The 27,741-nt window shown below is 43.6% G+C and overlaps 1 protein-coding gene across 1 annotated transcript in view; it reads right to left on the bottom strand.

Moving 5' to 3' along the window:
* Positions 1-5,308: 5,308 nt before the first annotated feature.
* LOC115175332 (E3 ubiquitin-protein ligase TRIM71) overlaps positions 5,309-27,741 on the bottom strand; it is a 42,820-nt gene continuing 20,387 nt past the window's right edge. The window contains exons 2-9 of the mRNA XM_029734513.1: positions 18,739-18,906; positions 11,592-11,726; positions 10,073-10,177; positions 9,811-9,948; positions 8,600-8,935; positions 8,276-8,437; positions 6,934-7,128; positions 5,309-6,830 (exon numbers count right to left, since the gene is read on the bottom strand). Coding sequence (XP_029590373.1) covers positions 6,312-6,830; positions 6,934-7,128; positions 8,276-8,437; positions 8,600-8,935; positions 9,811-9,948; positions 10,073-10,177; positions 11,592-11,726; positions 18,739-18,906 — 1,758 coding nt within the window. The 3' untranslated portion in view covers positions 5,309-6,311. The remainder of the gene's footprint in view (positions 6,831-6,933; positions 7,129-8,275; positions 8,438-8,599; positions 8,936-9,810; positions 9,949-10,072; positions 10,178-11,591; positions 11,727-18,738; positions 18,907-27,741) is intronic.

Raw genomic sequence — 27,741 nt, 5'->3', positions numbered from 1 at the left:
TGCCCGAATGCATAGTGTCAACTATAAAGTTTGGTGGAGGAGGAATAATTGTCTGGGGCTGTTTTTCATGGTTTGGGCTAGGCCCCTTAGATCCATATTCTAGATGATTCTGTCCTTCCAACTTTGTGGCAACAGTTTGGTTTAGGCCCTTTCCTGTTTCAGCATGCCCCCGTGCACAAAGCGAGGTCCATACAGAAATGGTTTGTTGAGATTGGTGTGGAAGAACTTGACTGGCCTGCACAGAGCCCTGACCTCAACTCCATCGAACACCTTTGGGATGAATTAGAACGCCCGACAGAGCCAGTACTGTATATTCTCTCAAAACATAAATAATGTAAGAATCAAACATTTTCAATTAATCATTTGATAGCTTTGCAATTGATGAGAAAAATTAACTCCACTCCGAAATCAAAGAAATACGTTTATTTAAGTGTAAACAAAGAAAACTGCATAGGAAATGTGTAAAGTCCACAGAAGGCAGCAGGCAACAGACAAGGGAAGGTAACAGAAGACGGCAGGTAACAGAAGACGGCAGGTAACAGAAGACGGCAGGTAACAGAAGACGGCAGGTAAATTAGTCTCCTCTTCTTTATTTAAACTGAAGACCTGACAACTGCACTTCCACAGGAGATGGGAGGGGGAAACGCGTGCATACACACATACACACTCCTTACAGATAATTTCAGTGTGTATGTGATAGTACACCAACACAAAACGCACACCAGCAGCACCCATCTAAACTCAGCTGGTCCCTGCTGTCCTCCTGCCTCGCCGACAGAGGAGAATACATTCAGTGGATTTGGGTTCAACAACAACACGATGCAGCACACAAACACACTCTCACACTACCTACTGCACACAGGACAGAACAGAGCCTTCGAGATTGTAGGCCTACAGAGTGACTGTTGATAAACAGACTAAGAAGAGGCCATTTTGTCACCAAAGGCTCCATGACAGTAAGATTCTAAATTGCATTCTCACTGGAATGGAACATTGGGTAACAACATGGCGTCCATTGTAATTCTCCAGACACAGATTGATTGGTAGTACAGTATCAGTTCTGTTTTGTGATCCTGCTAGCAATGAGTAGGGTGTGAGTGAGAATCACTCCCAGCGAACCATTTTCTTATATTTTTTTTTCTTCAAAAAAATACATTCCAAAAGGGTCGCCGAGAGTCATGTGGTCTGGAGTATGTCCTTTGGTGTTCAAACAAACAAACAAACAACTGGAACATTTAACAAAAATTAAACCTGAAAATTAAAACATAAAACAGTACATTTGAGGGAAATCATTCAAAAAGCTAAATGTTTCCATTTTCAAGATTGAGAGCTAATGTGTAATATGCAAAAACGGACACACAGAAAAGATTGGTCGCGTTCCAGCCCGTCTTTACCACACACACACACACACACACACACACACACACACACACATAAATCTCAGCATTTTCACAACCCAACTGCAAAAGAAAGAGGGTCCTGGAACATGGCCAATGAGACTCGTACTGAGGTCATAACAGAAAGGTTCACTACATTATCACTATGGGGGACACATTTCACTGACACCCGCATCACTAGGGGGTAAACATTTCACTGTGACACCCGCAGGGATATAGAACTACCTGAGTTTCTATTTTTTTTCTTTCTTTTAAAAAGGTTACGTATTTTAACTTTTCTTTAAAAGATACAATCATTAACATGTTGCACACCTGGTGCAGTTTCGCTTTTACCAACTTTTCTCTTCTTTTTCTGTTCTCATGAAGCCATGAGATGCCAGAAACAAAATGGTGGACAGAAACATAGGGGCCAATAAAACCCTGCCCAACAGGAGTACAGGAGACCAATCACGTGCTCAGCACCACACTTCCTGGATATTTTTGTGAGTTTTTTTTTTTAATCAAGCGATTCTAATGATGCTTCCCGGCTAATCCTGTGAAGAAACCCATCTTATTTTGATAGAGAGTATGAGGTTGTCATTACTAGGCCAAAAACAAAATGTCTACAGTGTAAATAGTCTTCATCGTGTGTGTGTGGAGGGATCATAAAACTGTGCGGCTCTAAAAGTTGTTGTACTAACTGCACTCTGCTACAGATTCCAGACATGGCCGGCAAAGCACCGATTGGCCCCTGCAGAGCCTCTTGGGAACATGAAATACAATCGCAAAGGTCAAAACGTTAAATCAATCCAACGCACTCCTAACACATACACACCTGTGGGTTGACCATGATAAAACCATCCCCAGATTCAGCTACCAACCCGTCGAGTTTACAACACCTATATCTGTGAGACGTTGTTTCACTTAAAAAAAAAAAAAAAATGGAAGCATGCAACAAATACATTTTTTAAAAAAGGTACAAAAACAAAAAGTTTCAAATACATGTTTTTCCTCTTTAAGAGTGAAAACCTAAGAATGTTAAAGATAGAATTTTGTCATTTTTTATTAAAATGTAAAAGATTGCAGACTTTTTCATATAGTAATACTGAAACACATTGACAGATCATATCAGTGGCACGCCTGTGGGTTCTAAGCAGCAGGGTCTGGGCCTCTAATGTGCTAACGTCTCCGGTCTATTAACGTGCCATAAACAGGCTTATTAACTCGTAATAAACAGGCTTATTAACTCGTAATAAACATCTTATTCACGCTATGTGTTCCTACACACACACCACATTTTTTTTTGCATTGTCAAAGATTGAGTTTTCAAATAAGTTAGTACCAACCAACATTGTGCTAACTCTTAGGTACACATTTCTAAGATGTTCTTACTGAGGAGAAACTGTGCTGATATTAGAGGTAATTGTTGTAGGTCTAAAGGGGGTATGATGAAGGCCTCAAATTAGCCAAAAGTGACGTCACCATCATTCTCACTATTGGCCAATCAGGTTACAGCTCTACTGAGGTGATGCAAAGGGGGGGGGGGTCAGCCCATATAAGTGCATCCAATCAAAGCACAGGGGTCTGTCCTTGGCTGCTTTGATTCGTTAAACACTAATATCTATGATATAATGGTCCAATGACATTCACCGTCTATGACAGTGTCATCCCGACGCCAACTCCGTTTTGACACCAAACTCCCACAAATATATTTTTTGGCACAATGCTCTGATCTTCACTATTTGGTTTCTCCATATGTTTAAAAGGCATAATGCACCACAATGCTAAACAGACCACTCATGGACACAATGTGGAGACGGCCATTTGTAACTTGTAATTTTACATGAAAAGGAGCCACCAGGATGAAGATCTTTGGTCCAACAGGTGACAGGTAAATGTTACATGACTTATAGTGTCAGTTGAGGTAAAAGTAATATGAGGTATGTTTAAATACAAATAAAGACTAACTTAAAAAGGTCTGGAAACTGAAGTATTCAGTACAAGAGACTTGATATTTAGAAGTTACTAGTCAAAATATTTGAAGAGGTAGGCCAATATGCACACACACACTTGAGGTCGAAAGTTTACATACACTTAGGTTGGAATCATTAAAACTCATTTTTCAACCACTCCACACATTTCTTGTTAACAAACTATAGTTTTGGCAAGTCGGTTAGGACATCTACTTTGTGCATGACACAAGTCAATTTTCCAACAATTGTTTACAGATGTCACGACTTCTACCGAAGGTGGCTCCTCTCCCTGTTCGGGCGGCGCTCGGCGGTCATCGTCGCCGATCTACTAGCTGCCACCGATTCCTTTTTCCCTTTTCGTTTGAGTGTATGTACGGGAATTTTTATTTTTGTTGTATCTTAAAGAGCAATCTTCACATTTCCTTGGTTTGTCTGTAAGTCGCTCTGGATAAGAGCGTCTGCTAAATGACTAAAATGTAAAATATATGTAAACTTCTGACCCACTGGGAATGTGATAAGAAATAAAAGCTGAAGTAAATCATTCTTTCTACTATTATTCTGACATTTCACATTATTAAAATAAAGTGGTGATCCTAACTGACCTAAGACAGGGAATTTGTACTAGGATTAAATGTCAGGAATTGTGAAAAACTGAGTTTAAATGTATTTGGTTAAGGTGTATGTAAACTTCCGACTTCAACTATATATATATATATATACACACACACACACACACACACACACACACACGCATTTAAAGTTAGGTAAAAGGTGTGTTGAGGTAGATTTGTAAAATGACATTTGTATGTTGATGAGGTCTGAGAATTGAGGTACTGTTGCCAGTTACTGGTTAAGGTAGGCTGTATTACAACTGAGTTACACATGAGTAACTGAGGAATATGAAAGTATATAAAATGTTGAGGTATCTGACAGTTAAGATAAACGATGGGATGTGAAAGTTGACGTAAATTAGGATTTAAAGTGCAGGCCTGCACTTTCCTCTGAGGTAAGAAGCTCGGTCAGAAACCCACTAATAAAAAAACGTCGCTAGGCTAGACTACGCTAAAGTGGCTAACTTCACAAGAGAAAGGGAGCTTTACAACCCCTCCACAGGTGATAAATCAGGAATCTGTTTGCACTCAATGGTTAAATGGGTTTAGCTAATGCTAGATAAGGGATGCTAGACATGGAGCAGTGTCACGGTTAGCATGGGTAGTGGAACTAGATTGAACCTCTCAGGGGTGTGAGATGGAAAGTGTCCTGGAAAGATACTCTTTGGTTGCTGTGAGATATGGTCTTTTTTCAGACCTTTCTACAACGTTCTCCTCAGGAAGTAGGCTTGAAAGGTACTTCCATTTTAAAAAGCTAAAAGTAAGCCTTATATTCTTCTTCTCCCCATTGACAGTGCTTTGAACGGATCTTTTTGGTGACAGCTGGTGAGCGTTTTTAGACCTCCAACATAAATGATTAAACAACAAAATGTCTTCAATGGGACTTGTAGTTCTTTCGATGCCAAACACACAGTTGGCCGAAATTCTACCTTTGGTTGACTCCACTAGCTGGTCTCTAGATCTCCATCTTTTAGAGGTCTGGTCAGCGTGCACATGTTCCGGAACACTCTCTCTCCAGCATTTCAGAATGGGCGTCAATAACTAGGGTGGGGCAGTGACGTCAGAAGGGGATTGGATTAAATCCTAGCCCCCATAGAGCCAATCAGTGCCCCACAATTCAAGCACACAGGATCACTCTGATTGGCTCTCACTCCTGTGGACAGCCAATCAAGATGCCTGCTTTCTGGAGGCATTGTTATCCTTCCGCATCATTCACAACGAGATGTCACTCAGACAGAATTCATAATCAACAACCAATACATCCTGATAATTCCTGATAAACTTCTAAAATACTTTGGTGGGTCCTCCATTTGAGAGTACACAAATGCTGTTTGTTTTTTCATATTGATTTTCATTATTTTTCTCCTCATAATAGAGCAGCTTGCTGATGCCTAAAAGGAATCAACAATGTTCAATTGATAATTGGATACTTTGGGACAGAAAAGAGAATCTCCCCACAACAACAACGACTAGCTCATGATTTCAACCAATCATCAAACTGCATCTGTCCCAGGTCAGACTCCCGGCGCCGCTGCGATCAATAAACCAGTCAAGCTAAAAGGAGATTATTTTGGTCCATCTGGTACTGTGACCTGAGCTAACTAACACAGAGTCAGTCTAACAGGTTTGGCATTACATAAATCCCTCCGTTCTTACCTCTATTTTGTCAGTCTGCAGTGACACTACACATGGAGAGATGAGGGGACATGCTAAACCAAGATCTACAGAACAAGCTACCCTAAACATCACTGAACACACTAGACTCCACTACAGCTCAGGTCAAAATGTCTTTTCATTTTTATGTCTCTCTTTAAATAAAAAAAGTATTGAGGTAGACTTTTTTTATTTTCTTCTTTGTAAAACTTGACAGACTAGAGAATACCTCTGCTCGGAGAGGGTGAGTACATTCATTAAGAACTAGATGAGGTAGGTGGTGGAGCAGAGGATTCATTATTTCAAGAAAAAGTGAGAAAAATCCCTGAGAAGGCGACGTGAGGAGAGTTGAGATAGAGCAATTCAGATAGAAGACAGAGAAATTGTGGATCTCTTCCTTGTTACTTTCACTACTGATTATCAATGTCTTAGTGGTCCCCTTTGTCATACAGTATACCACAGGAATCTGATTACACAAACTAAAACCTAAAAGTAAAAAATTATTTAAAAACGAACAAATTCATTTTCCCTTAATTTGTAATAACGCAGTTCTACCTGCTCTGACTATCTCTCTTTAAACTGTCCTCTCTTTGTGTCTGTTTGTTGAATCCTTTTCCTCGCTCTTCAATTTCCTCTCCCTAACAGAGAAACGGAGAGAAAACAGAGCGAGAGAAAGAAAGAAAGAAAGCGAAAAGTGATTAGAACTTGAGGATGCGGTTGTTTCCGAAGTCGACGACCACGATGACTCCGTCAGGTGTCACTGCAACACCGGAGGGGCGGTCCATCTGTCCGAAGCCACTGCCATGGGTGCCAAATTTGCATAAGAAGTTCCCGTTGGGCTCGAATACCTGCACCCGGTGGTTCCTCGAGTCGGCAACGATGATCCGGTTCTCCTGGTCCACCGCTATGCCCTGGGGACGCAGGAACTTCCCGTTAGCGGTACCCTCGGAGCCCAGGAACCGGGCAGACTGGCAATCTGGCCGAATCACCAGCAGACGGTGGTTGTTGAAGTCGGTGACGACCAGGTGGTCCTCATGGTTGAAGGCGACGCCACGCGGCGAGTCAAAGTGTTTCCACAGGGCGCCCTCAAAGCCGTACTTGTTGATGAACGAGCCATCAGGGCCAAAGAGCTGGATGCGGTGGTTCCTGGTGTCAGAGACCAAGATCTTCCCCGCAGAGTTCACTGCCACATCCCAGGGGTAGTTGAACTGACCGTTCTATAATAGAGTACAGTAGAATATAGTTATTAGTTCAGCTCTGATGAGTGTGTGTGTCTATACTATTGTACGTGAGAGAGCATGCGATTGAAAGAGTTTGTACCTTAGTGCCCTTCTCGCCGAACTTGAGCATAAACTGTCCGTCAAAGGTGAACACCTGCACACGGTGGTTGTCTTTGTCCGTTACGATGATCTGCTGTTGGCTGTCGCACGCCACGCCCGCTGGACGATCAAACTGACCGGGGCGAGAGCCCAGAGAGCCGAACTTGTGGTGGAAGGCACCGCACGGCTTGAAGATCTGGACAGTAGGAGGTAGTCGCAGAAGAAAGGAAATAATTAAAGAGCCACTGTTCTAAAGATGGCTAGCTAGGGCACTGTACGCGCTATGCTTCACTGTTTTAAAGATGGCTAGCTTGGGCTACTGTACACGCTATGCTTCACTGTTTTAAAGATGGCTAGCTAGGGCACTGTACGCGCTATGCTTCACTGTTTTAAAGATGGCTAGCTAGGGCACTGTACACGCTATGCTTCACTGTTTTAAAGATGGCTAGCTAGGGCACTGTACGCGCTATGCTTCACTGATTTAAAGATGGCTAGCTAGGGCACTGTACACGCTATGCTTCACCGTTTTAAAGATGGCTAGCTAGGGCACTGTACACGCTATGCTTCACCGTTTTAAAGATGGCTAGCTAGGGCACTGTACACGCTATGCTTCACCGTTTTAAAGATGGCTAGCTAGGGCACTGTACACGCTATGCTTCACCGTTTTAAAGATGGCTAGCTAGGGCACTGTACACGCTATGCTTCACTGTTTTAAAGATGGCTATCTAGGGCACTGTACACGCTATGCTTCACTGTTTTAAAGATGGCTAGCTAGGGCACTGTACACGCTATGCTTCACTGTTTTAAAGATGGCTAGCTAGGGCACTGTACGCGCTATGCTTCACCGTTTTAAAGATGGCTAGCTAGGGCACTGTACACGCTATGCTTCACTGTTTTAAAGATGGCTATCTAGGGCACTGTACACGCTATGCTTCACTGTTTTAAAGATGGCTAGCTAGGGCACTGTACACGCTATGCTTCACTGTTTTAAAGATGGCTAGCTAGGGCACTGTACGCGCTATGCTCCACTGTTCTAAAGATGGCTAGCTTGGGCTACTGTACGCGCTATGCTTCACTGTTCTAAAGATGGCTAGCTAGGGCACTGTACACGCTATGCTTCACTGTTTTAAAGATGGCTAGCAAGAGCACTGTAAACACTATGCTTCAGCTCTCAATAAGAGGGTTACTGAAAGATTGTTTGCTTTTAACTTGCCAGCGATCTAACTGACACTGACTTAGCAAGAGTTAGCTTGCTAGCATCATAAAACCATTTCTCTTTAGGATTATGGCTTATGGATTACGGAGTCGACATCAACCCAAGAACTGAAATGAATGATACCCACCTGTACGCGGTTGTTACTGCGGTCGGCCACCACCACGTATCCCTCTTTATCCACACTGATGCCCCAGGGGCGACACAGCTGACCGTCACCCTCCCCTTCACTGCCAAACGCAGACACCGGTGAACCCAGAGCCCCGTAGCGTCGCCCAGACTTCACCAGTACCTGGAACACAGGCAGGAAGAATGCTACTTAGCATTTCATCCTATCTACAGCAATTTTCAAGTTGTATTACTTTGTTGTTGCTTAAGAGATGTGGAATAGAATATGTTGAAGTGCAAATATATTACTTGGTTGTTACATTTATTATAATACTATATATTTTACCTTGAAGGGGCTGCCCATGATGTGCTGGTTACAGACCAGAACTGACACCAAATCTTCTCCTTCAGTCTTGGGCAAGTAGCTGACCGTGTACGACCCGTTCTGGTTGTCACACACCTCCGCGGCCGACAGGTTACCATCCGCCGCTGCCATCACCACCGCTGACACTGCGTCACCGCCCGAGAGGCAGGGCTCCCTGTCGTGGTCGTAGCCAATTACGGTGAAGGAGGTGGTCTTGCCACAGAGTGCGGTCTTTAGGCCCTCGCCGTGAGCTTTGGTGACGGGAGCGAACGCCCCGCTACTGATTAACCCCATGGACTGGATGGCTATGTACAGGGCCTGGTGAAGATAATATTATCAATAATACTATTAATATGCCATGGACTAGGAACAAGTGGAAATAGTAACATTAATATAACGTATATGAAATTAGCTGACATGTCGATAATTCCAGTCATCCAAAAGAGCCACAAGAGTCTAACCCCTCTCGCTTGGTCTGGAGGGGTAAACAGGAACCTGTTATTTACCTGGTCTGGAGGGGTAAACAGGAACCTGTTATTTACCTGGTCTGGAGGGGTAAACAGGAACCTGTTATTTACCTGGTCTGGAGGGGCAAACAGGAACCTGTTATTTACCTGGTCTGGAGGGGCAAACAGGAACCTGTTTATTTACCTGGTCTGGAGGTGTAAACAGGAACCTGTTATTTACCTGGTCTAGAGGGGTAAACAGGAACCTGTTATTTACCTGGTCTGGAGGGGTAAACAGGAACCTGTTATTTACCTGGTCTGGAGGGGTAAACAGGAATCTGTTATTTACCTGGTCTGGAGGGGTAAACAGGAACCTGTTATTTACCTGGTCTGGAGGGGCAAACAGGAACCTGTTTATTTACCTGGTCTGGAGGGGCAAACAGGAACCTGTTATTTACCTGGTCTGGAGGGGCAAACAGGAACCTGTTATTTACCTGGTCTGGAGGGGTAAACAGGAACCTGTTATTTACCTGGTCTGGAGGGGTAAACAGGAACCTGTTTATTTACCTGGTCTGGAGGGGTAAACAGGAACCTGTTATTTACCTGGTCTGGAGGGGTAAACAGGAACCTGTTATTTACCTGGTCTGGAGGGGCGAACAGGAATCTGTTATTTACCTGGTCTGGAGGGGCGAACAGGAATCTGTTATTTACCTGGTCTGGAGGGGTAAACAGGAATCTGTTATTTACCTGGTCTGGAGGGGTAAACAATAAACGATCGTCCTCCTGTGGTTGCAGCAGGCCTCTGAGAGACTTCAGCTCCTGGATCTGGGTCAGCATGCGCTCTCTGGCCAGCAGCACGTCCAGGTGACAACCCTCGTCCAGCACCTGATGAGTTATGAGGTGGGGAGACATGGATGCCATAGTTAGCAATAATCATGAATGACTTTCAACATAGTATTTATAAACCTGGTCGTCTTGCCCCCCCCCGGACATGCACCTTTTAACATACCTGAGTGACGGCTGCGATGGTGCTGTCCAGCTTGGTCAGGTTCTGATGCAGCTTCTCTACCTGTAGGTACAGGGACTTGGCTTTCAGCTGGTGGATCTTCTCAACCTGGGAGAGGGAGGGAGAAGGGGGGGAGAGAGAGAGAGAGAGATTAATTATCCAGCAGTGTGAAAACAGTAGTTTGTTAAATCTCAGGTTGTTGTAGATCAGTGTACAGGTTACAGTGGGATATTGGACATATAGTGACAACATTGACTAACAGACAAAACAGACCATTCAACAGGGGGATGAAGGGTGTGAGGTGAATCAAAAGCTAGGGGTTAACATTGCTACACAACACTTAAAAGTTCAACCTGTCTGGATCCATATTGAAGGGAAGGACTAAACCCTCAGCCTGTCTGGATCCATATTGAAGGGAAGGACTAAACCCTCAGCCTGTCTGGTTCCATGTTAAAGGGAAGGACTAAACCCCCAGCCTGTCTGGATCCATATTGAAGGGAAGGACTAAACCCTCAGCCTGTCTGGTTCCATGTTAAAGGGAAGGACTAAACCCTCAGCCTGTCTGGTTCCATGTTAAAGGGAAGGACTAAACCCCCAGCCTGTCTGGTTCCATGTTAAAGGGAAGGACTAAACCCTCAGCCTGTCTGGTTCCATGTTAAAGGGAAGGACTAAACCCCCAGCCTGTCTGGTTCCATGTTAAAGGGAAGGACTAAACCCTCAGCCTGTCTGGTTCCATGTTAAAGGGAAGGACTAAACCCCCAGCCTGTCTGGTTCCATGTTAAAGGGAAGGACTAAACCCTCAGCCTGTCTGGTTCCATGTTAAAGGGAAGGACTAAACCCTCAGCCTGTCTGGTTCCATGTTAAAGGGAAGGACTAAACCCTCAGCCTGTCTGGTTCCATGTTAAAGGGAAGGACTAAACCCTCAGCCTGTCTGGTTCCATGTTAAAGGGAAGGACTAAACCCCCAGCCGGTCTGGTCCCATGTTAAAGGGAAGGACTAAACCCCCAGCCTAGCCTGTCTGGTTCCATGTTAAAGGGAAGGACTAAACCCCCAGCCTGTCTGGTTCCATGTTAAAGGGAAGGACTAAACCCTCAGCCTGTCTGGTTCCATGTTAAAGGGAAGGACTAAACCCCCAGCCTGTCTGGTTCCATGTTAAAGGGAAGGACTAAACCCCCAGCCTGTCTGGTTCCATGTTAAAGGGAAGGACTAAACCCCCAGTCATGAGTCATAAACACACACACAAAGCAATAGAAAAGGCATAAATCATGTGGGCGGACAGGGAGAATCAGGACATGCACCGTGAAGTGTGTATACAAACATGTAGAACACGTCTACTGTAAAAACACCTTCCCTTCAAAACATGTTAGTCAAACAGTGACAACACCTGTCGGATGAGCCCTCTAACCACGTAAACAAGAGTGAGTGAGAGAGAAAGAGACTGACAGGCAGAGACTGACAGAGAGAGAGGGAGAGAGAGAGCGAGAGAGACAAACACACCAACACAGACGGAGAAAAGCTTTACCTTCCAGAGTAGCTGACTCTCTCTGTCCTCCAGGGCTTTCAGGTGTCTGAGGACCATGTTCTTCACCTCTGTCTGAACCACCTTGGCCTTGATGTCTACCTGCTCTGCTATGGCCTGGACCTTCTCCATACTCAACTAGAACAGGGGATATTACAGGGTTAGAAATAACACACACACCACCTTGATCTCTAGGATACAGGACCAATTGGGGGTATAGGGTCAAAACATATAATATAACACCACTGGACCGTCGCCATTCTCAGATTAACAACAATTAACCAGGTTCAAAATACCCACATAACACTTCTACCCAGCTATGACAAAATCTTAAACTATTTTTCCAGACAAAAACTAATAACGAGACGCCTGAAAAAAAAATACAAAAAACAACACTAACTATTACAAATGACTTTGGTTGATGAAAATGTAATGAGAGGAAAAGTCCACGTGACACTAATCAACATTCAAATTGGTCGAATCTCCTTTGCATCTGTTTTGTCCAATGCCGTCGCAGAATATCTAATGCAATCAATCCTCTCATCGGCCAATAACGTCTTTCAGTTGCACGGGCTCCTCCCAGACACACAGCTAGGCAGTCATTTCAATCCCTGGTGTCTCTTGAACTGATGCACAGCCAGCCAGGACACCATTGTACAAAACAATAAGGTATTTGATCAACTTTGCTTTCATTTAGGCAATTTTTTTTTGCGCTGATCACATCAGAAGCTCCATTTTGCAGGGAATGCTCAGATTCTCCCCCTTTCAAGGAAATCACTTATTTACCCCGTTCCAATGGTTACGATGAGAAAATAAGATAGATGGTTTAACCTGTAGCCAAGCTGTACAGCGCTGTGAAAAAGTATTTGCCCCCTTTCTAATTTTCTCTACTTTTGCATATTTTGTTATACTAAATGTAAATCAGACCTTCAAGCAAAACCTAATATTAGATAAAGGGATCCTGAGTGAACAAATAACATAGCAATGACATACTTATTTCTTAAAACAAAGTTATCCAATGCCCCTGGGTGGAAAATAAATTGCCCCCCTTACACTCAATAACTGGTTGTGCCACCTTTAGCTGCTCCAACCAAACGCTTCCTGTAGTTGTTGATTGTCTCTTACGGCACTGTGAAGGAATTTTGGCACACTCTTGCACGCAGAACTGCTTGTTTCAAGTCCTGCCACAACATCTTAATTAGGATTAGCTCTGGACTTTGACTAGGCTATTCCAAAACGTGTTGCTTTTTAACCATTTTCATGTAGACTTGATTGTGTTTTGGATCATGGTCTTGCTGCATGACCCAGATGCGCTTCAGTTCACAGACGGATGGTCTGAAATTCTCCTGTAGAATTCTCTGATACAGAGCAGAATTCATGCTTCCTGTTTAGGTTTTCGCCAGACATAACGGGAACCGTGTCGTCCAAAAACGTTATACTTTTGACTCATCTGTCCATCCAAGAGTCTTGATGATCATTCAAATGCTTTTTTGGCAAACTTGAGTTAACTTTTTGGATGAGAAGGGTCCCATTATGTCTGGTGAAAACTAAAACACTGCATTCCACATTATGAACCTCATACCAACGGTCAAAAATGGTGGTGGTAGTGTGATGGTTTGGGGATGCTTTGCTGCCTCAGGACCTGGACGACTTGCCTTAATAGAAGGAACCATGAATTCTGCTCTGTATCTGAGAGTTCTACAGGAGAATGTCAGGCTGAGTCATGCAGCAAGACAATGATCCAAAACACACAATCAAGTCTACATGAAAATGGCTAAAAAGCAACACATTTTAAGTTTTGGAATGGCCTAGTCAAAGTCCAGACCTAATCCTAATTAAAATGTTGTGGCAGGACTTGAAACGAGGAGTTTATGCTCGAAAAACCACAAAATGTCATTGAGTTAAAGCAGTTGGAAGAGTGGGCCAAAATTCCTCCACAGCGACGTGAGACACTGATCAACAACTACAAGAAGCATTTGGTTGCAGTCATTGCAGCTAAAGGTGACACAACCAGTTATTCAGTGTAAGGGGGCAATTACTTTTCACACAGGGCAATTGGGTGTTGCGTAACGTTGTTAATTAAATAAATAAAATACAAATAACAAAAAAAATTATACTTAAACTCAGGTTCCTTTTATCTAATATCAGATTTTTGTTAATGATCTGATAACATTCGGTAGCAAACATACAGAAAATCAGAAAGTGGGCAAATACTTTTTCACGGCACTGTATAACCTATATCCCTCAAATTCAACTCTGGAACTCGAAGCCAGTTCCACTGCTTTAAAATCCCCTATAATCAAGGACTGACTTAGACCTGGGACACCAGGTGGGTGCAATTAATTATTATGTAGAACAGACACCGCCAGACTCCGGACCTCGTAGGGGTAAGAGTTATATGGTTAATTATGACTGGCATTGGTTACAATCTACCACAATAGGGGTAAGAGTTATATGGTTAATTATGACTGGCATTGGTTACAATCTACCACAATAGGGGTAAGAGTTATATGGTTAATTATGACTGGCATTGGTTACAATCTACCACAATAGGGGTAAGAGTTATATGGTTAATTATGACTGGCATTGGTTACAATCTACCACAATAGGGGTAAGAGTTATATGGTTAATTATGACTGGCATTGGTTACAATCTACCACAATAGGGGTAAGAGTTATATGGTTAATTATGACTGGCATTGGTTACAATCTACCACAATAGGGGGTAAGAGTTATATGGTTAATTATGACTGGCATTGGTTACAATCTACCACAATAGGGGTAAGAGTTATATGGTTAATTATGACTGGCATTGGTTACAATCTACCACAATAGGGGTAAGAGTTATATGGTTAATTATGACTGGCATTGGTTACAATCTACCACAATAGGGGTAAGAGTTATATGGTTAATTATGACTGGCATTGGTTACAATCTACCACAATAGGGGTAAGAGTTATATGGTTAATTATGACTGGCATTGGTTACAATCTACCACAATAGGGGTAAGAGTTATATGGCTAATTATGACTGGCATTGGTTACAATCTACCACAATAGGGGTAAGAGTTATATGGCTAATTATGACTGGCATTGGTTACAATCTACCACAATAGGGGTAAGAGTTATATGGCTAATTATGACTGGCATTGGTTACAATCTACCACAATAGGGGTAAGAGTTATATGGCTAATTATGACTGGCATTGGTTACAATCTACCACAATAGGGGTAAGAGTTATATGGTTAATTATGACTGGCATTGGTTACAATCTACCACAATAGGGGTAAGAGTTATATGGCTAATTATGACTGGCATTGGTTACAATCTACCACAATAGGGGTAAGAGTTATATGGCTAATTATGACTGGCATTGGTTACAATCTACCACAATAGGGGTAAGAGTTATATGGTTAATTATGACTGGCATTGGTTACAATCTACCACAATAGGGGTAAGAGTTATATGGTTAATTATGACTGGCATTGGTTACAATCTACCACAATAGGGGTAAGAGTTATATGGTTAATTATGACTGGCATTGGTTACAATCTACCACAATAGGGGTAAGAGTTATATGGTTAATTATGACTGGCATTGGTTACAATCTACCACAATAGGGGTAAGAGTTATATGGTTAATTATGACTGGCATTGGTTACAATCTACCACAATAGGGGTAAGAGTTATATGGTTAATTATGACTGGCATTGGTTACAATCTACCACAATAGCAATGTCGCCAGCTAAGGTATACAAGGGGATAAGAGGCCTCGTTGGACAAGGCCTCGTTGGACAAGGCCTCGTTGGACAAGGCCTCGTTGGACAAGGCTTCGTTGGACAAGGCTATCTGTGCACATGATGGAAGTTACAAGGTACATATTATTTAAATGCTGAAAAAAAGCACTATTATGTGACTAAATGACTGACTTAAACTAGACTAAAATTGTCCAGGGTTTTAGTCAACTGATAATACCTAAAACTAACGAAGGATGAAATGACTAAAAAGGCTAAAACATATACCGTAATTTCCGGACTATTAAGCGCACCTGAATATAAGCCGCACCCACTGAATTTAAAAATAAATATTATTTTGAACATAAATAAGCCGCACATGTCTATAAGCCACAGGTGCCTACCGGTACATTGAAACAAATTAACTTTACACAGGCTTTAACGAAACACGGCTTGTAACAAAAATAAATAGGCTTTAACGAAACACGGCTTGTAACAAAAAAAAAACATTTGCAGTAAGCTTTAGTTGTCTTTTTGCACTGAGTCAATTCCTCACGCTGCTGTTTCCAACGTCTTATCATCGACTCATTAAGACCAAGCTCCCGTGCAGCAGCTCTATTTCCTTTTCCAACAGCCAGATCAATCGCCTTCAACTTGAAAGCTGCATCATATGCATTTCTCTGTGTCTTTGCCATGATGAGGGTGACAAAATGACTACCGTAATCAGAATGATGGGAAGTTTGAGCGCGCTCGATTTAATCTAAACAGTAAACAAAAAAAGTTGTTTGACCGTAACCCGTTCGGCAATTTCATTGGTCTAATGAAAGCTTCATACCGCCAAAAAACTGAGCCCGTCACAGAATGTGTTTTTTTTGGAGAAAAAAAAATTGAAAGCGGGAAAAATCCATATATTAGCCGCGTCATTGTTTAAGCCGCGAGGTTCAAAGCCTGGGAAAAAAGTTGCGGCTTATAGTCCGGAATTTACGGTATCTTAAAACGAAAACTAAAATAGCTGCTAAAATGAAAACTGCAGCAGGGTAACAGGATATAACAGCAGTTCGAGTTATCACACAACACGTCCTGGGTGGCCAATAGTCAACTCCACAGGAATATCAACTACATCATGAATGAAACAGGAAGTGGCCAGGAATTATATGACGTAAAGACAGATTATATGACCATATCATGTGACCAGGCACCTCCTCTGTTATGACACACTAAAATACAGGAAGTAGACAGTACATAGGATATCTGAGGATTACCACAAAATCTCACATCCCTCCTAACATTAAGGGGTAGATACCAACTCCTCACTTCACTCATCTTATTCAACATTAGGGGCAGCAGGTAGCCTAGTGGTTAGAGCATTGTGTCAGTAACCGAAAGGTTGTTGGATTGAATCCTCGAGCTGACAAGGTAAAGATCTGTCGTTCTGCCCCTGAACAAGGCAGTTACCCCGGTAGGCCGTCAAATAAGAATTTGTTCTTAACTGACTTGCCTAGTTAAATTAAGGTTTTTAAAAAAAACATGAGCAGTGGCCTTTGAAGTCAGAGTGTGAGATAGGAGCTAGTAGAGAGAGGTAATGTCACTGACCGCCATGCTGTTCTCACTGTATATGAGAGGAGAGTGACATTTTAAGAAAACTGCAAAAGTTTTGTAGAAACGTCGATGTCAACGGGACCTAATGGAAATTTGGCTTAATTTGGAAGTTTGGCTTCAATGTCAAAAAGCATTAAATTGATTTTCAAACACATTAAATTCGAGATTTCTTTCTATATTTTTTTGTCATTTATGTCTCTCCCTCTCGTTCCTTTCTATCACTTACGTTACACTCTCTGTTTCCCTCTGAGTTGGGTGGTTAGAGGGTGGTCTGGACCCCACAGGGCCGAGGGGGGAGGGCTCCTTTGTGACATTACCCAGAGGGAGGGGAGGGGGGGGGTCAAAAGTCACCCAAATCCCCCTGAGGTCATTGACCTCCTGACCCATGGCTTAAGACCCTCCCCCCTGGGCAGCAGGGTCCCTTCTCCCGCTGGCCATTTGGGACAGACCGCTAAAGGGTCAGTTATAATCAGGACGTCTGGAGAGAACAGCAGGAAGAGAGGGGAGGGGCTTCATCAATACTGACAGAGCGAGAGAGAGAGAGCAAGGGGGAAGATTGAGAGGGGGAGAGAGAAAAAAGATAGCGTGAGAGCAAGAGGAGAGAGAGAGAGAAAGATCTGCCACTAAAACGTAAGCTCAAATGTGTAACTAATGACATTTCATCGTTTAACTGTTTAGTGCCCATATCATTGTGAAGCAAGGCTGATGCAGGCTAATACAGCAGCAGCTTGGGACACAAAGGAGGTCAAACTGGCCAATCAGAAAGCAGCATACTCAACCAGCAGGTCACAAGTTCAGGGTCGGAGGTTATGGGAGATAATGGGTGTGGAGTGGGCGGAAATATCCTGCCCCGAGAAAGAGTGTGTGTGTGTGTGTGTGTGTGTGTCTGTCCAAGTTCTGTATCAGGAGATAGAGGGACTAGGCGGTAGTTGAACAGTGACGATGTGCACGGTTATGACGTAACGTAACCTTGGCTTGCTGAACTAGATCATGTTTCCGGGTTACGCTGAGTCCTGACCAGGGTCAGACACGCACCTTCCAGGGAGATTACACAACATCTCACACTTCCTGGTAACTCTGGTTTCCAGGAAGTACTGTAACAAAGCATCTCATTCAGCAACATACCCATCCGTTTCAAAGCAATTCTCAACAGATCATGGGGAGTGAATGCAACCGTCTCAGAATCCATTACCGATAACACAACCCTGTATAACAATGAAGGCTATGTTTCTTAGAGGAAAGCTTTTCTTAAAACCATAGAACTAGAAAGAATATAATACTATTTATGTGTAAGAGTTCTCAGTCCCAGCTAGATTGTCAGTGAGCATGTGGCTGTGAGGGAGGACATGGGTATCAACACCGTGACTGAATAGATCATCTAACATTATTAGTAACACCCATCTTCTACCCTTCTCGTCTCTCCCTTCCTCCTCCCCCCTCCTCTCCTTTTTCCTTTCACATGTGTAACTTCTTCTAGTGACCACGGCTAGAGACGAAACAGAGTCAGAGAATCTATTTACTCTACAAGCATTTACATAGAGATAATATGTTCCTTTCTCTGTGTGTGTGTGTGTGTGCGAAAAAAGAGAAGGGTGGAAGGGTCTAAGATTCTATTCCTAGATGACCTTTTCCCTTCCTCTCCTCCCTTCCCTGTCACTCCCCTTTGACCCCCGTCACCCCAGGTGACCCACCCCCTTCCTGGGCCAGCTGGGTACCTCTAAATCACAGGCTTCAGTGCAGCCTAAAGGAGAGTGTGGATGATATGCAGAATATCCGACATTTCTGAACCGGTAATGGGTCAAAAACACAGACATGCTCACCTGTACAGCCTGTCTTCCTTGCTGTGCATCGGCCAGTAGCTGGATGATGATGTCTCTGGAGTCCTGGACAGCGTCCTGTAGATAGACCAAGCTGTGGCCCATGTGTCTGCCCACACTACACTCCCTACAGACAGGCACAGAGCACGTCTCACAGAAAAACAGAAACACCTAAACAAGAGAGGGAGAGAGAGAGAGTTCAATCCTCCTATCGAAACTTGATCAAAAATAAAATATACATTAGAAGATATTATTTAAAAGGGTTTAAGTGCTTTAATATGTTAAACAATGAACCATGATGGTGAGTATATGAGACCAGAAACCATTGGGAGAATAGTTTGTGATTGACTATGAGGTGTGTTGACGTGTACATTTCTGCAGCGCATGTTTGATTGAACACATCCCCTGGTTCTCTTCAGGCTCAGAGGGGTGACATTGAGATGAGACCGGGCATTCTGGGGCTTTACGGATCAATACACCAAATCAGAGGACTTAATGCACGCACACACACACACGGTTTAAGAACCTGGTTTATCAACAACTGATCATAACAAAATGCATTGATCAATTTGTAATACTAAACACAATCACATTTCAATAAATAACAAATATAAATATTTTATGTTGACTCATTAAGTCACACGTAACCATTAGCATGACCAAAATCTCCTCTACACTGACGGGTTGTAACAAGACACTAATTAAATATGCGCCAAACATAAAATCCCAGAGCGACAGGGATCAATGTTATCCAATGGGAGTAGAGCTGAGGGGAGGGGGTGGGAACTGCAATCAATCCATTGATAATGGCTACGGTCCCAGGGGGAGGCATGATATAATGAGGCATGCGCACACTCCTGTCTGCTCCTTTGAGCCCCTCCCCTTTCTTTTCTCCTCCATCCCGCTCTTCTCCTCTTCTAGCCCCGCCTTCTTCAACCTCTCCAAAATTCCAAGGGGAGGGGCAAAACAAAGGGATGGAATGCGGCTTCATTTGGTGGAGGAGGGGAGGTATGGATTGTGGGATGGGTGAGGGTCTGACAGCAGGTAAAGTCTTACATCTCCGACCAAGGGTCTCAATCATCATTGTGGAGCAATTTTAGTGCCAAAAGAAAATTGTTTTTGAATTCTATCATTTTTCAAATTGTATTAAGATATTTAATTTGAACGAAATATTTTGGGATTTGTAATGCACAAATTAAATTCATAAACTGAATTTATATTTCATGATTTGAAAGAGAATTTAATAAATATTTCATTCAGTTAAAAAAATATTCAATTGAATATTGAATATTCAAATTCTATATTTATATATTCAGTTTTAATATGGTAGATATTGCATTCATTCCCATATTCTACTTGATCGTTCATATTCCCATATTCTAGATGCTCGTTCATATTCCCATATTCTAGATGATCATTAGGCAAGAACATGTTTCACCTTTCCGAGAAGAGAGAAACTGGCTGAAAGATTTTGACCATTGTTGTGTCAAGCACAGTTGAGATGTTGAAATGAGATTATCTACAGTATTTAGCCTAGTAGAGTTTAAGAGAGACTTGCAGAGAGAAGATCGATGTTTGTGAGAACAGTGGTGTCATGTTTTAACTGGAGATAAATTATACAGCCAGCTGTATAACGTGACTAGAGACTTCACCACCACTATGACGTGTCAGCTGCTACTTACTATAGAGACTTCACCACCACTATGACGTGTCAGCTGCTACTTACTATAGAGACTTCACCACCACTATGACGTGTCAGCTGCTACTTACTATAGAGACTTCACCACCACTATGATGTGTCAGCTGCTACTTACTATAGAGACTTCACCACCACTATGATGTGTCAGCTGCTACTTACTATAGAGACTTCACCACCACTATGATGTGTCAGCTGCTACTTACTATAGAGACTTCACCACCACTATCATGTGTCAGCTGCTACTTACTATAGAGACTTCACCACCACTATCATGTGTCAGCTGCTACTTACTATAGAGACTTCACCACCACTATGATGTGTCAGCTGCTATTTACTATAGAGACTTCACCACCACTATGATGTGTCAGCTGCTACTTACTATAGAGACTTCACCACCACTATGACGTGTCAGCTGCTACTTCCTATAGAGACTTCACCACCACTATGATGTGTCAGCTGCTACTTCCTATAGAGACTTCACCACCACTATGATGTGTCAGCTGCAACAATGAGTCCTTAAACCTGTCAAACACGCCACACACACACGGCTGGGGTTTCTTGTGGATTATATAACACGGTTCCTGGAATGGAGTCAATATTATTGACTGACTATCACAGGATCCTCTAACAGGGGGGGGGGGCAATTCCAGTCCTCCAGGCCCTGATTGGTGTCACACTTTTGCCCCCAGCCCCAGCTAACACACCTGACTCCAATAATCACCTAATCATGATCTTCAGTTTAGAATGACATTTGATTAATCAGGTGTGTTTGCTAGGGATGGAGAAAAAAGTGACACCAAATCAGGTCCCCGAGGACTGGAGTTACCCACCCCTGCAGCAGGAGGAGTAGCTTCAAATAGCCTCCAACACAACACAACACAACACACACACACACACACACACACACACAACACACAAACACACACACACACACACACACACACACACACACACACACACACACACTCTCTCTAGGCATTCCATGAGCCTGAGTCACAACAAACAAAACAGACAGAAACATGAAAAACAGGAGGTGTGTTTCAGAGAAAAACAGACATAGGTGTACTACCAAGGTAAAGGGGTAAAATCCACACCGGACATTCTAAAACCAGGCGAGGACTTTAGGGAAAAATCATTAACCGACAAAAGTCACGACACCACCACCACCACCCCAATCCACTCCTGATCACAACCACTGTACGTCTGTAGCCATTATAGCCGCTTTATAACCGTTTATGACCCCTCCACGCAGGCTGTGTCACCCTCCACCATAAAGCTAAGACCAGCTCCCTGTGTTCAGCTCTCAGGTCCCAATAAAGCTTTACCATAACACGCATAACCACCAAACCAGACAGGCAAATTCATGGCCGGTGAAGACAACCCAAGGACAGAAATCGCCTTAAATCTACAGTTTTATATAGAGCCATAGCTGAATGGAACTCTTTATCAATCCATGTTTCTCAGGCAAAAAGTAAATCCATCATCAAGAAAAAAATAAAAGAACATCTAATGTGATAGACCATATGACTGGACAGGAAATAGAAAGAACATCTAATGTGATAGACCATATGACTGGACAGGAAATAGAAAGAACATCTAATGTGATAGACCATATGACTGGACAGGAAATAGAAAGAACATCTAATGTGATAGACCATATGACTGGACAGGAAATAGAAAGAACATCTAATGTGATAGACCATATGACTGGACAGGAAATAGAAAGAACATCTAATGTGATAAACCATATGACTGGACAGGAAATAGAAAGAACATCTAATGTGATAGACCATATGACTGGACAGGAAATAGAAAGAACATCTAATGTGATAGACCATATGACTGGACAGGAAATAGAAATAACATCTAATGCGATAGACCATATGACTGGACAGGAAATAGAAATAATCAACTGAATGTTAAATGTGTTTTCTGTCAGGTATTTTAATGATCTGTATTGTCTACTTGTTGAACGTTTGTGAAGTCGATTTGTTGTTGTTTGTAACATCTTGTTAATTGGTGTTGGACCCCAGGAAGATTAGCTAGCGTTACGGCGTTAGCTAATGGGGATCCTAATAAAAATGACAAATTACCATTTCAAAAGAAAGAAGAGACGCCATTAGGGACGGGTGTGGTTCCAGTATGTGAATAAAACGTACACCGAACAAAAACCATCGATTTCAAAAGTTTAACAAACCATAGACCTCCATGCACAAGGACTACTTTTAACAATTTACACAGAAAATTTAAGAAAAACACATTTACTGGAAAAACTGTTTGGATGCTTCTGCACAGTTGTTTCCAGTAAAAAAAAAAAAAAAAAATTTTTTTACTGTGTAAATACTGCATTGAGTACAATGGTTTATTAAAATATGAAATCATCAGTTTGCTGGGCTTACATTTTAAAGTCTCAGCATAATTCTGTTACCATGGAATTGCCCTTCTTTGAATAGTGACATTTCAAATTCCCATCGCAATAGCAACTCCTACATGGTGCGGCTCCTACATGGTGCAACTCCTAGATCAGGGGTCCCAAACTGGCGGATTTCTGAGCAAGTTGTTTTTTGGGACTAAAAACACCAGCTAGTCAACTCACAAAAAAGTAATCCCATACATAATAGAGAGATACTGTATGTGATCATATACACATGTAAGCAAGGTCTGACTATATTTTTGTCTAGAATTATACCTGTTTGGGGCTGAATCTAGTTGTTGATCCCTATTCTAGGTGGTACAACTGGTGTGTGATGTTAAAACAAACTCAGAAGCTACAACTGCCAATGACAGGAGACGATGACAACTTGATCCCACATGCAGACACACCCAAAAGAAATGACATTACACAAACCTATGCAAATGCATCCACACACACACACACACACACACACACACACACACACACACACACACACCAGAGAAAGGAAAACCTGGATGATGTGTGAAATGGGGTGTGGACTGGGGAGCCTGGGGGCCTTCTGGGAAGGGGATGTCACACACGCTCAACCACATCCATAAAAATGAGGAAGTGAGTTATTGTATTTCATTAGCGCACCGGACGTTACTACTAAGGTTAGCAATAGCATTGTGAGGGTATTTTGGAACCAGAGTTTACATTCCTTGTAGCATCGGGGGGGGGGAACTGCTGCCTTGGGAAACACTGTAAAAAAATAAAAACAATAAACATTTGTGGAGCCACCATTATTGTTCACATTGAGTCGTCTTCTATAATAATATAATATACGTTACCAGCCCCACATCGCAGATATTTCCATACCCTGACAGAACAAATCAAATTTTATGTCACATGCGCCGAAAACAACAGTTGTAGACATTAGTGAAATTCTTACTTACAAGCCCTTAAACATCAATGCAGTTTTAATAAAATACTTTTTTTTTTTAGGTAAGAGATAAGAATAACAAATGATTAAAGAGCAGCAGTAAATAACAATAGCGGGGCTATATCCAGGGGTACAGAGCCAATGTGCGGGGGCACCGGTGTCGAGGTAATTGAGGTAATATGTACATGTAGGTAGAGTTATTAAAGTGACTATGCATAGATAATAACAGAGTAGCAGCAGCGTAGAAGGGGGGGGGGCAATGCAAATAGTCTGGGTAGCCATTTGATTAGATGTTCAGGAGTCTTATGGCTTAGGGGGTAGAAGCTGTTTAGAAGCCTCTTGGACCTAGACTTGGCGCTCCGGTAGAGCTTACCGTGCAGTAGCAGAGAGAACAGTCTATGACTTGGGTGGCTGGAGACTTTGACCATTTTTAGGGCCTTCCTCTAACACCACCTGGTAGAGGTCCTGGATGGCAGGTAGCTTTGCCCCACTGATATACTGGGCCGTACGCACTACCCTCTGTAGTGCCTTGCAGTCAGAGGCCGAGCAGTTGCCATAACAGGGAGTGATGCAACCCGTCAGGATGCTCTCGATGGTGCAGTTGTAAAACCTTTTGAGGATTTGAGGACCCATGCCACATTCTTTCAGTCTCCTGAGAGGGAATAGGTTTTGTCGTGATGTCTTGGTGTGCTTGGACCATGTTAGTTTGTTGGTGATGTGGACACCTCAACCTGCTCCACTACAGCCTGTCGATGAGAATGGGGGCGTGCACGGTACTACTTTTCCTGTAGTCCACAATCATCTCCTTTGTCTTGATCACGTTGAGGGAGAGGTTGTCGTCGTTGAACCATATGGTCAGGTGTATAGGCTGTCTCATCGTTGTCGGTGATCGGGCCTAGTACTGTTGTGTCATTGGCAAACATGATGGTGTTGGGAGTCGTGCCTGGCCGTGCAGTCATGAGTGAACAAGGAGTACAGGAGGGGACTGAGCACGCACCCGAGGGGCCCCCGTGTTGAGGATCAGCGTGGCGGATGTGTTGTTACCTACCCTTACCACCTGGGGGCGGCCCACCATGAAGTCCAGGATCCAGTTGCAGAGGGAGGTGTTTAGTCCCTGGGTCCTTAGCTTAGTGATGAGCTTTGAGGGCACTATGGTGTTGAACGCTGAGCTGTAGTCAGTGAATAGCATTCTCACATAGGCGTTCCTTTTGTCCAGGTGGGAAAGGGCAGTGTGGATCTGTTGCATCATCTGTGGATCTGTTGGAGCGGTATGTAAATTGGGTATGCAAATTGGAGTGGGTCTAGGGTTTCCGGTATAATGGTGTTGATGCGAGTCATGACCAGCCTTTCAAAGCATTCCATGGCTACAGATGCTATGGGTCGGTAGTCATTTAGGCAGGTTACCTTAGTAAATGTTGGGCACAGGGACTATTGTGGTCTGCTTGAAACATGTTGGCATTACAGAATCAGTCAGGGAGAGATTGAAAATGACAGTGAAGACACTTGTCAGTTGGTCAGTGCATGCTCGTAGTACACGTTCTGGTAATCCGTCTGTCCCAGCGGCCTTGTGAATGTTGACCTGTTTAAAGGTCTTACTCACATCGGCTGCAGAGAGCATGATCACACAGTCGTCCGGAACGGCTGATGCTCTCATGCATGTTTCAGTGTTACTTGCCTTGAAGCGAGCATAGAAGTTATTTAGCTCGTCTGGTAGGCTCGTGTCACTGGGCAGCTCTCGGCTGTGCTTCACTTTGTAGTCTGTAATAGTTTGCAAGCCCTGCCACATCCGACGAGCTTCGGAGGCGGTGTAGTACGATTCGATCTTAGTCCTGTAATGACGCTTTACCTGTTTGATGGTTCGTCGGAGGGCATAGTTAGAGTCCCGCTCTTTGAATGCGGCAGCGCTACCCTTTAGCTCAGTGCGAATGTTGCCTGTAATCCATGGCTTCTGGCATGTACGCACAGTCACTGTGGGGACGACGTCATCGATTAACTTATTGATGAAGCCAGTGACTGATGTGGTGTACTCCTTAATGCCAGATTGCATGGAAGAGTGACTAACAGCCGGGCGGACACAAAGGCTAGCGCCAAATACTGCCATTTGTCTCCAAGGGCTAAGAATAGTTTACTTATGGTCACTTATGTCACCAATGATTATGTTAAAGTAGCCCTAGTGTTATTTTTGGGGGGGGAACGGCGTTTCCATATAGCTAGGGCTGAAACCGAGGACTTGTCAAGACAGTTCTTTGTGAGAAGGTGTTAACACATGTTTCACAGTGAGCCATTGTTACGTAAATGAAAGCTGAAAAGTAGCAGTGGCCTAGGCCCAAAGTCAGAGCAGGTCTGCAGGAGCCATTGCCCAGTGAGACACGGGTGTCGGCCCGCATAGAAATACACCAATCGAGTACATTGCTCTGAATACAGAATTCACAGGTTTAGATCGTTTCAAACTGTCCCTCTCGGTCTGTCACACACACACACACACACACACACACACACACACACACTCCGCCACAAGCTGTAAGGAAATTCTATCACCTTGTTTACATGCCTCAGCCCAGCAGGGTCAACAACAAGGTACTGTTCCTCTAGATAGGGTATAGAAGAGAAGAGACAAGTGTATAGAGAAGGACGAGAGGAGAAGGGGAGGGACGAAGGTATAGAGAGGAGGAGAGGAGGAGGAGGGAAAGATGAGGGAATAGAGAGGGAGGAGAGGAGGGAAAGATGAGGGAATAGAGAGGAGGAGAGGAGGGGAAAGATGAGGGAATAGAGAGGGAGGAGAGGAGGGAAAGATGAGGGAATAGAGAGGAGGAGAGGAGGGAAAGATGAGGGAATAGAGAGGAGGAGAGGAGGGAAAGATGAGGGTATAGAGAGGAGGAGAGGAGGGAAAGATGAGGGTATAGAGAGGAGGAGAGGAGGGGAAAGATGAGGGAATAGAGAGGGAGGAGAGGAGGAGGAGGGAAAGATGAGGGAATAGAGAGGGAGGAGAGGAGGGAAAGATGAGGGAATAGAGAGGAGGAGAGGAGGGAAAGATGAGGGAATAGAGAGGGAGGAGAGGAGGGAAAGATGAGGGAATAGAGAGGAGGAGAGGAGGGAAAGATGAGGGAATAGAGAGGAGGAGAGGAGGGGAAAGAGGAGGGAATAGAGAGGAGGAGAGGAGGGAAAGATGAGGTATAGAGAGGAGGAGAGGAGGGAAAGATGAGGGAAATAGAGAGGAGGAGAGGAGGGAAAGATGAGGGTATACGAGAGGGAGGAGAGTAGGGAAAGAGGAGGGGATAGAGAAGGGAGGAGAGTGGATGGGGGAAAGATGAAGGGAATAAGAGAGGGAGGAGAGGAGGAGGAAAAGATGAGGGAATGAGAGGGAGGAGAAGGAGAGGGAAAGATGAGGGAAATAGAGAGGGAGGAGAGGAGGAGGGAAAAGAGGAGGGAAAGAGAGAGGGAGGAAGAGGAGGGACGAGGGAGGGGATAGAAGAGGAGGAAAGAGGAGGAAAGATGAGGGTAAGAGAGAGGAGGGAGAGGAGGGAAAGATGAGGGATAGAGGAAGGAAAGGGAGGAGATGGAGGGATAGATGAGGGAAGAGAGGAGGGAAAGAGGAAGGGAGCATAGAGAAGGAGGAGAGGAGGGAAAGATGAGGGGATCAGAGGAGGGAGGAGAGGAGGAAAGATGAGGGTATAGAGAGGGAGGAGAGGAGGGAAAGATGAGGGTATAGAGAGGGAGAAGAGGAGGGAAAGATGAGGGTATAGAGAGGGAGAAGAGGAGGGAAAGATGAGGGTATAGAGAGGGAGAAGAGGGAGGGGAAAGAGAGGGAGAATAGAGAGGGGAAGGGAGGGAAGGAGGAAAGATGAGGGAATAGAGAGGGCCGGAGAGGAGGGAACGATGAGGGGAATAAGAGTAAGAGAGGAGGAGAGGAGGGAAAGATGGAGGGAATAGAGAGGAGGAGAGGAGGGAAGATGAGGGAATAGAGAGGAG

This window comes from Salmo trutta, chromosome 36 (assembly GCF_901001165.1).
Source record: "Salmo trutta chromosome 36, fSalTru1.1, whole genome shotgun sequence".
NCBI lineage: Eukaryota > Metazoa > Chordata > Actinopteri > Salmoniformes > Salmonidae > Salmo > Salmo trutta.
Note: the sequence above shows the minus strand (reverse complement) of the source record. Positions and strands in the feature narration are given on the sequence as shown.